An 11036-nucleotide genomic window follows, 5' to 3' on the forward strand; every position below is an offset into this window, starting at 1 on the left:
TCTCATCTGGTGTTGCTCATTACTGATATAATCCAGGATAAATGCTAAGAACTGGTGATTGATACATTGAGGCTGCAGGACAGGAGCATTGATTAAGGACTGGAAAATAAACAAACCAGCTTCCAGAAATCAGGGCAATGATTTGGAAAGAAACTACTGCCCTGGCTGTGTCCTGTTATTGGAAGAAAAAGAGACATGAGAGGAAAATATGTTTTATTTTTCAGTAACACAGGCAACAACTGCCTGCATTTGATAATGTTTTTAATTTAGCATCCAAGATAGCATGCAAGTCCAGAAAGATTTGTTACCTTGTTTGAAACAATTAGTATGTTGTTCATCTGTCATGTTTTATGACAAAAGAGTGAGCTGAGCACAAAGATCCCCCTATATTCTTTTCCAAGACATGAGATAACTTTGTAAAAATTTATTTTGGAATAATTGACCTAGCAAATATTTTAATTCAAAGCAAGAACAAATGTAAAGCATTATGAGATTAAGACTATCAAGACTATCAAGACTGTAGAAGGGGTTCAGAGGTCTGATGTAGAGTGAAAACGAATAGCTAAGTAAATCCAAATTGATACAACTTTGGTAGGCAAAGTTCAAATAGTCAAAGATGTGTCCCTTTATGACAAAAAAGGACATTTAAGACAAAAAAAAAAGAGTGAATAAATTTGACCTGTGAATAAAAATATGATCTACCACGTTGCTTAAAACTAAATCAAGAATATAACAACAAAATAAGCCGAAGAGACAATGAACAATTTCAGTACATTTGCTATAGCTAACACTGGAAACTCTGCATTCCCAACCACAAGCTCCCCCACCCCTGTGCGATTATAAAGTCTACTCATGGCAGCGTGTCACTCAGCACCACAAAGGCAAGTGGAGAATTAGTAACGCTAAAGCTACAGATTACAAAGCTGAACAACTTTACAAATGTCACAGAAACAGATCAATCTTTTGATTGTACAAAGGCCACTGGTTCAATGGCCTTTGAGAGACCACCAGTTATTGTTGCGATGATTTTGAAATGGAGGGCTTTCTGCAGGATCTAATGGGTAATTACATACCTTGTATGGAACAAATTACTGCAATTTAAGAATAAAGAACTTGATCCTGCTCCCAATGATGTCAATAGGAAAACATCACTTACAACATGATTCCACAGTGTGGAAATGTTGTTTCACAAACGAGGACTGACCTCACCCTTTCATGTGTGGTTTTCTGAAGATTCTTGGGTTTAGGACTATAATATGTCTTTAGTTTATTACAAATGTTCACCAGAATGCATTTATTAAAAGTCTGGTGAATGACGTCCACCCAACGTCAGTATTTATTGTATTCTTTATTCCAAGAGATGCTACCATATTTTAATAGATCGCGCCTGTTTCTTGAGAATGAACTTACAAAGTAGGAAACAATTTTTGTCCTGTTAAACCTTAAGGCTAAGAGAGCAGCTCTACAGAGGGGAAAAAAAAAAAAAGAAAAAAAAAGGCCAGTTTTAGGCCACTATACACTGAGCAGTTGTGCATGCTGTGCAGGGGCATTCCAGAAGTCCACACCTGTAGCAGTTTACAAGACAGATAATCACTATTACCAGGATTGGTAGCACTGAATGGAAAATGGTTTTGAAAATTGCTCCATTGTGGGCAGCATAACCAATACATGCTTTAAAGGTTAAAGTGTAGTTACATCCCAGGCTGTTTTATAAGCAGATGGGTAAATAAATACCACATAGAGAAGCAATCTAGCAAAATCCAGTATAATGACCATATTGAAGGTGTTACCAAGCCTGTTAAAAAGAAGACATACAAAATAATGCATGAACGATTTTTAATAACCTTTTTGTACCCACATGAAACCATCAGTCAGCATTTAACCTCAAATATGTAACTGAGGTGTTTACAGTTGTTCCAGAATATTAAACTGTTAGAAGTGACACTACGCCATCTCCAGTCACTAGCTCAGACCTCATCACAAAGGAATTGTTTTGAAAAGCTCCTCCCAGATTATGGTCATAACCCCAATGGTCAGACAGATGGTTTGCAGTAGTTAGGCAAAGAAAACTACCAGCAGTATTTTCACAAAATAAACCTTATTGTGTCTTCTATAATTCAAACAGATCTGTGTCAACCTTGGGAGAAGGGCAGCCGGGAATCTTACAGTTTCTTTACATTTTATTTTGTCATCTCATGAGTGACTTGTATTTTCCATGGCAAAATTAATGTGTATTCAAATAAAACATCTTGGACACTATTCTTATCTTCACAAACCCAGATGAACACTGTGAATGATGCTTAGCATTTCCAGCCTCCTGCTCTATGATATCATGGTGTTGTGTCATTCCTGAATAATCCCATTTTAGGCAGTAGTTTCATCTCATCTCTATTGTTCTTTGTTTTTTGCCATGGCCATTTCTCTTGGCCATCAGTCTGCATTATTCTTTGAAGTATATCTTTCCATGGATAAAACCTCCCGGTTGTAAGGATAAGATAGCTGAGGAAATTTGAGCTCTTCATATCGGTTTTTATTTGGGGGGTAAAAAAACACAACAGCCTCAGTGAGTCATGTTTTCTCATACACTAAAAAATACACTCCTAATGAAATATATAGAAATATAGAAATATATAGAAATATAGAAATAACAGAGATATATAATTTGCTTATAAAAGTGAGAAAACGCTTCCCATTGAATGAAAACATACATCTGAACCCCACTGGATTTGAAATTCTAGTGACTGGCAGTATTAGTACGCACCAAAACAAAGTGGATTCATAATTTCTGTTCTGTAGTGTCAAAACTGTTAGCACATTTGGAAAAATCTAAAATTTCAGACAGTGCCAGCTTTTGTTAGATACCTGAAACTTCCCTTGTGTGTTGCAGGTTGTCTTTGTCAGCTGGTGTAAAAGCTTCTGGGACTGTGGACTTGTGGCACTGGATGATGTATCACTGAGCCTGGGAAGCTGCCAGGCTGCTGGTAAGACCATGTATATTTGTCATCCAACAGCTGCTACCCTTTTTAGCAGGAGGTCGCATACCTTCATTTTCCAAGCCTATCCTACAGCTGCCTTCATTCCATTGTGGTTTCTTTTCTTTTTCCAATAAGTATTGCATAAATCCTCTTTCTGCTGTAGCATACATACAGCGAGGACCAGTTTTTATTCACAGGGGTACCAGCTAACTCCTAATCAACTTCACTGACTCTGGTGCAGTTGTATTGCAGGTGAGTGTTCCTTTAGGGGCATTATAATTTAAAAAAAAAAAACCAAAACAAAACCAACAAAACCAACAAATGAAGGGAAAGTAGTTTTCAAATGGCTTTTAGGAAACCAGGAATGGACCCAAAAGCAATATTTTCAAAACAAAGCATTATTCTTTTTAGTCCAGAAGTACAGTTTTGCAAGGCCAACACACAGTCCCTTATCTGAGCTGCAGTTCTCTAATGAAGACGTACAAGTCGAGTCTAACTCTCCCTTCTGCGTAGTGGGAGAAACTGAATGTTTTTGAGCAAGACTTTACCCTCTGACATGCGCAGGCTAACCTCTCTGAACTCACCCAAACTCCCTCTTTGTGGAGCTTTTTGAGGTTTGACAATGCAATGATTGTATCCTAATTTGGAAACCATTCTCATGAGACAGGCACAGTCTATAATCCCATTCTTCTTCGGAATAAAGCCATGCCTTTGAAATGGTGATGAGGCTGATCTACCATGCCATTTATATTCCCATGTAGTAAGAACTTTTTAATGACCTCTTTTGATTGGATTTCATGCACTCAGGTGGCTAACCATTACAGAACAGAAAGAAGTCACGTGTATAAAACCAGGTGCCATTTTTGTAACGTATTTGCAACAGCTGTCTGTTTTGCCTTTCTGTAGTTTCTAAGTAATTTGAAAAAGAACCAAAGGTGCAGAACTGACATTTGGGTGTATTGTCATATGGGGACTTGTCACTGATGGCAGCAAAAAAATGCTTGACAAATGCTCCAGAGTGTGTGAGGCATCAAGGCCTCCTCCTTTCCAAAAGATGAAAGCAGCTCAGAGTGTTTACTCCTGAACTGCAAATTCCGATTATAGCGGAAGAGCTGATGGAAGCTTCCTGGCGAGCACCTGACTTGCCAACTTTCTCTATTCTGCATCATCTAGTAGAATTGAAATAATGAAAATACTCTAGTAATGGCAGCTCTGTGGTCTGTTAGAATCTGGGAACATGAGAGCTAAATGTGCCATTTGATTTCAGATCACAGAAACACCATCTTTGACAAGACTCATTTAATATGCATGTTATACATGCTGGAGCTCATTAAACTGCTTGGGGTGCCACAGTAGTGGAGAAAATTACACTGGTAGAGCCTATTGTGGAGTAAGAGCTATATTGATATAATAAACTGTATGAAATGTATTAAAGAATATTAGTATATGTTAATGAGCCAGACCAGGGCACAGATTTCCAAAAAGCTGTGAAGAAAATTAAATTATATTTTGTACATCAGTTTGAAGCTAGCTTTTATAAGCTTGTGAATGCTGTATGTATTGCTAGGTAGATGTAAGGGATTTCAGCAGGTGAGTGAATGCAATACATTGCTTATGTAATCTCCCCATATATCTGTCTAATGTATTTGCAGTTTTAAACTATGTTCTCTCCTTATAGATCTATTGCTGCCCAATCCTGGAGAGTGTACTTTTGAAAAAGATGAGTGTGTGTTTACCCAGAAGAAGAGAGGTCGTGGGAGTTGGCACAGGAGGAGGGGTCCAACTCCCACGTCTTACACCGGACCAAAAGGAGACCACACTACTGGGGTAGGTGAGTTAAGCTCCACATTGAACTTTCAGAACAGAGATTGACAGTTAATGAACAGTACTGTGAAATTATAACCTAGAACACAGAGAAAGGTTTTACTGTTCTGTTCAGAACCGTTATTAATCAAATGAAGTAAACACATTTCTTAGGGAACCACAGATGGTTTTGAGAATGTGATGTTTAATCTGAATTATCTGCAGACCAGGTAAGTAATTTGGTCTTCATGTCCCAGAGTAGCCCTCTCCTTTGGGAGAAAAAAGGACAGGATGACTCTCCAGATGCCGCAGAAAAGCCTTCTCTCAAACCCCTATCTTACGTGAATATTCCCTGAAACTAAAAGGCAAACAAGTGGTTTGGGGGCTCTTCCACATTAATATCTTCCTGTTCAAACTTAGAAGAAGACATGGATAATAAAAGAGGTCCCACAAACACTTTGTCTTGAAAACCTGCTCCATAACCTCATGTGTAATTTAAAGTATTTAGGCAACTGGGGCCCCCGTTAGCATGAGCAAGCACGCAGAAAACTGCATCAGAATTGTCCCCATGACAGGTGCTGTACCTGGTGACTTCTGGAAATGATGAACGGTATCACTGCCTTGGGTGCTACTGTTCCTGCAGAAGAGGACCTCAGTAGCAACTCCACTGACTTCAGATTAATGGATGAAACTGCCCTAGGTCTTGTGAGCTTTAAAAGCCTTCAAAAAGGCTTTTGGGGCCTTTGGATTTGCTCCCCTTCACAGTGGTTAGCATTCATTCAGCAAGTTATAAAGTCCGTTGCAGACAGGCTGGCTTATTCACAGTAGCCATCTATTCAGTCAGTTAAAAATTTTAGCTGGATTACAAAAACAGTTGACCTGCTCAGAAGGCTCACCAAAGGCTATTATTATTCTGTCAAATGTGATTGAGTGTAAACCTCGTTAAGCATTATCAAGCATAGTTATTTCAGCTATGCATATGAAGTCTCACTCTATGCAAGCTTAATTCAAGTTACTCTGGAAAACTGTTTTGTTTCTAGTTAACAAAATAACAAATGCTTCTAGTTAATAAAATAACAATTTTTTGGTCTTGTTTCTGATCTCTTCATTTAAAAAGATGGCATTGTGCATGTTCAGCAAAATTTGCCTTTCCTATCTCCTCGTAAAATTTCTGTAACAGCTGCATCCTGAGCAAGGTACAGAAGTTGACTAGAGAGATGTGCATTCATGGTGTGTGGGACTGTATGGCCAAAATCCTGCATGTGGAATTGAGAATGCAGATGGGAGTGTCTCTCTTTGGCTTGACATTTCAGATAGACGAGAAATTATGTTCTTCCATTGTTAATTCTAACCAGTACTGATTCTGGGTAGATATATTAATAGCCTTCAGAGATAAGTAAGTTTTAAAGCTTCAAACTTCTCTTATGTGTTATGAAACAAAACCAAGAAACATTACTTATGTAATAAGCATATTCTGACCAGATCTATTGGCTAAGTTATCCAAGTGGAAATGTAGGCTATCTACAAACCAAGAATGTTTTCCCAGTAATGATACCTTTTTACTGTGGAATGACTTTCCAAGGGGAATACTGAAATTCTTGTCCCTTTTCCATTTAAAAATTAGATGACATTAGACTGAATTAGATGACATACTGTCTGTAAGTCTTTGTTACCCGTGCTGTCCAGTTCTTCTGCATCAACTAGACATGTGATCACCAGTTTTAAAATGTGAGAATTTTTCCTAGCAGTTTTTGAAGTTCATTTGAGGATTTTTATTTTGAAATGTGGGTGAGACTGTTGGAGAGGTGTCTGTAGGCCACCTCTGTATTGTCTGTCAGACCCTTCTTTTTCTACAAAACATAATCCAAAAGGACTACATCACATTGAAGTTGCTGGTTGTTTCATTAGGTAACCAAACTCAATTCTGTAAAAGGATACAACATTCAGGTTGGTTTGATGCTTTTTACCCCTTATTATTCCCTGTATAATACACCTTATTCTTCCTCTTTCAAATACTCTATATCCCAGCTCTTGTTTCCAAGGACAACAACCCTCTCCTTATAGTAGGAACAACACTTAAAGTGTTTCTTGCCTAAGAAAAGGAGTGGGCTGTTAGCACAATTTTCTTGATTCCTAAGGCAGAAAGTGACTTCAGACCTATTTTCAGTTTATGTAGATCACTAAGTATTCTGCGATCTGAGGCTGCAGCTTGACTTTAGAACTGGTGAAGCATGAAAATCTTTTAACTCTGGCCTGTGACAACGTTTATTTCCATATTTCACGTATCTCTTTCACGTATCTTCTTGAGAAATACGTGGATTTGAATTCACAAACCCGAGAGCTGATCTAGTCTTTCCAACAAGTTTATAATATGATTCAGGCCTTAGAACTAAAGGCACGTTATTTTATTATACTGTAGTATGAGCTGTAGGTTTTGATTTTTAACTCAAGGAACTTTTAAGCATAGTGAACATCAAAATCCTCACAATGGCTTGCACTAGGTTTGGTATAAATAGCCTTGGGAATTCTTGAACACACTGTATGAAATTATCTTTTCTTTACAGGCTGTAGATAATCTTCCTTTTCACCCTTTCTCTCTACTGCTGCTCACCACCAAACTACAACCCGGGTTAGAGGGAATGTCTTCAACATGGGTTTGTGTAGATAATAGGAATCGGAGTATCATGAGAGACACCTGAGCATCCACCGGCTGCTCTTGCCACTCTCAGCTTTTCTCCTGCCTCACTGATCCTTAGGAATCCCCTCTCCTCCTGAGGGCAATCTCACCACCGGGACTTGTGGCGGCAGAAGGGCAGCTTGTCTTCTTCGACACCACAAAAAGGGAACAGTGGGACTGCATAAAGAGCTGCTGCAAAATCTGAGCTCACTGCCTGCTGGCAGAGCATACATCTCAAGACACAGAACGGATGCCACATGCAGCAGATGGGACGTGGGGCTGCTCCTCAGTCTTCTGACATACCTCAGTTTGCTCCAGTTGGAAACAAGCAAATGATGGATTGGGGGGGCGGGATTAATTTGCCTGCCACCAGTTAATGACTAATTCTTCCACAGACCAGAGTTCATGACAACCTTTCATTCATTCATGGATTCTGGAGAGTCTAGTTTTCCTCACTTGTGTCTTCACATCTTGATCACAGAAAGAAAAATATTGTCACATGTGATTTAAAAGAGGTATTTCAATTCATTTGCTCTGTTAATAGCATCAGCTGCGACCATTGCCTAAACTGTACCCTCAGATGTATGTGCAGCTGTCTGTGAATTCCAATTAATTGACCACTGTCAGAGTGCATTCCTGGTTTAAGAATAGCTATGATTTTTTTCTTACTTTGTATTCCTTTCTGTTGCTATGTATTTCATCAGATATAAACAGGCAAGCTGATCTAGTCCCTGCTCATTGCAGGAGGTTTGGACTAGATGGCCTTAAAAGGTCCCTTCCAACCCCAAGATTCTATGATTCCATGAAGTTTTCTTATATTAGCATTCACAATTACCGTTATTCCACCACACAATTATTACAGTGTCACAAATATTACAGTTCACAAATGGAACAGTCTACAGCTTAAAAATCTGTATCAAAATAGTTTGTCATAGTTTTTTTATATAATGAGCATGTTGAGCATAATGAACACGCTGAGAGAATGTATTCTACCTTGCTAATATTTGCTTGTATATCTTTTTAAGGATACTACATGTATATAGAGGCATCCAACATGGTCTATGGACAGAGAGCATACCTAGTTTCAAGGTCACTAAGAGGAACTTCTGGAAAACAGTGTCTGACATTTTTCTATCACATGTATGGAGCTGGCACTGGATTACTAAGTGTTTATCTTAAAAAGGAAGGTGATGATGAAGAGATCCCTTTGTGGAGGAGGACAGGGGAACAAAGCATCTCATGGCTAAGGGGACTGATAGAATATGAAAGTGATAGAAACTACCAGGTAAGAAAAAACAAACAAAAAGCAGTCAAAATGGAATACTGAACTGAACTACGTGCTAGAATACAAGTTTTGGGTTGTATAAAAAAACCCAAAATGTTAAAAAGTAGATAGCATTGAACAGACATCTGAACAAGCTGAAGTAACCTGTAATTTCTTACAAATGAAGGTAGGTAGGGAATTATAAAAGACATAAGTAGGTTGCAAGTATGAAAATAGCTCATTAATTCAGAATTTTTTTAAAAAGTATTTAAGTGCTGTTTTCCCATTTGTCAGTAGTGCTAGTTTTTACTTAGATCACTTCTGCAATTTTTTTTTCCTTCAGCTGTCTAGATTTGCCCAGTCTAGATTTGACATAAACACTAAGCTGTGATAAAATGGCTGCTTCTTGCAGGATGGTCCTTCTGAGGTGGCACCAAAGGCAAGGGATGATGCAAAGCCAGAGCTCTGCCTTTGGTTTCAACAGTGCCTTTATTTCAGTATTGCTCAGTATTGCCAGAGAAAAAGCCTGCTTCAGTTTCTCTGTCAAAGAGAAAGTTGAAATTGCTATTGATTGAAACAGCACTGGGCACAAAACTGCACTGATCACTAATCAAAGTTGATGTGTGGTTTTTTAAATCACTTTGCCTGAAAATCACTTTTAAAAGCTTGGAAATTAAGGGGCGGGGGGGGAGAAGAAACCTTTTACTGAAAAGCAAGTTCATCAGTAAGCCCACAACATAATATTGTAATGCTTTTTTTCCCTTCAAGTCTTGCTTGCATGTGGGCAACACACAGAGCAACACATTTGGGCTGAAAAGCAAGATAGAAAATGCCACATCACTGGAGAAAATTTATCAATGGTCTATAAAACACACAGCAATTTCTTAACAAATTGTGAAAACAAATTTGCTTCCTTTGGCATAGCACACATCCAAATTCTGACCAGGGTGGTCAGTCCACTGATGGAGCGTAGATGTTTCTTCCCAAGAAGGAGGCTTTCAGGACACACTAGATCCTTGAATGGACTGCGTGGGTACTATTTTTTTTAGTCCTTCCTCCTGTGGGATTCATGAAAAGCTGTCTTACCTTTACAGATTATTTTTGAGGCGATCCGCGGTGTGTCAGTAAGAAGTGACACTGCTATTGATGATATTCTGTTCCAGGCAGGACCCTGTTTAGGTAAGTTTAAACATATTCTGTTTCTCTTAGGAAACACCTAGCAATTCACAGAGATTTTTGTAATTAGGCAGGTGATACTTCTTCCTTTGAATCCCCACTGAATGGATCTGAATTTAGTGTCATGCTGCAGGGTTAGTTTTGTTTTCTAGTAAGATGTGAGGCCATCCTCAGAATCTCAACTAATAAAGATGCTGTATCACTTTTTAAAAACCATATGGCACTCCTGTTTAAATCCAGTGTGGTAATTACTTCATGTTTTATGCATTCTTATGTATGATAAAAATATAAATACTTACAGTATTTTCCCCTTCTTGCATTCTAGAAGTGGAAGAAATTCAATTCTCATCAGGCTATCCTGACAACTTAAATGAAATTGAGTATTAAATATAGTCTGCTGAAAGGAATGAAGTGCGTAGAAGATGTGTATGTGAGAAACTGCACAAACTGCCTATTTTAAAGTACATTTTAAGTAAATACTGGACTGGTTTGAATATGCACCCATGTATAGGAAGAACTCAGAGCACTCATGTTCCTCGCCTTTGCAATGAAATTACTGACTCAGGGCTTCTTAGACTGTTTTTTTATATATTTCTCTTTTGCATGAGGTATCAGTTACTATATAAAGGCTTCCCATTTTGCACAGATCATTAATTTTAATGCTGTTTTTTTTAACCTTTCTGGTATATAGGTAAAAAGAGGAAAGTATAAGTGCACAATTAAAATCCACTATTGTGTTATCTTAAATCTGCATTCAGTGAATGTTTTGTGTTGGGTACAGAATGGATTTTTGTTAAGGAAATTATAAATATTTTGAAATAATAAAGAAAATAGTATTAGCTACTAGTAACAGCCTACAGGTTAAGTGCAATTATTAACAATGACGAATCTCTCTGGGAAACTCTTAACACTCTACTGGTGATTTTTTTTTGGTTTTGAATTCTTTTACTATAACAAATATATTTGTCATCCTTGACAATAACAAACTCACTTTTAGTGTTCCAGTATAATTCAGTGTAAGCTGCTGACATTTTGAACTATATGAAATGAAACCCTTTGAAGCCATATGTTTTCTGGCATACAAGTCTTCTTTTTTTTTTCTAGTTAAGTCGGTTTGTACACTCACAGAGAATGTACTTAC

At 38.0% G+C, this 11036-nt stretch overlaps 1 protein-coding gene across 1 annotated transcript in view; it reads left to right on the forward strand.

Moving 5' to 3' along the window:
• Positions 1 to 10745, forward strand: part of MAMDC2 (MAM domain containing 2) — a 29018-nt gene extending 18273 nt beyond the window's left edge. The window contains exons 8-12 of the mRNA XM_010292399.1: positions 2888 to 2981; positions 4654 to 4806; positions 8481 to 8740; positions 9814 to 9898; positions 10221 to 10745. Of these exons, the coding sequence (XP_010290701.1) occupies positions 2888 to 2981; positions 4654 to 4806; positions 8481 to 8740; positions 9814 to 9898; positions 10221 to 10282 (654 nt within the window). The 3' untranslated portion in view covers positions 10283 to 10745. The remainder of the gene's footprint in view (positions 1 to 2887; positions 2982 to 4653; positions 4807 to 8480; positions 8741 to 9813; positions 9899 to 10220) is intronic.
• The last annotated feature ends 291 nt before the right edge of the window (positions 10746 to 11036 follow it).

The sequence above is a fragment of the Phaethon lepturus genome, unplaced genomic scaffold, assembly GCF_000687285.1.
Source record: "Phaethon lepturus isolate BGI_N335 unplaced genomic scaffold, ASM68728v1 scaffold38898, whole genome shotgun sequence".
NCBI classification, from domain to species: domain Eukaryota; kingdom Metazoa; phylum Chordata; class Aves; order Phaethontiformes; family Phaethontidae; genus Phaethon; species Phaethon lepturus.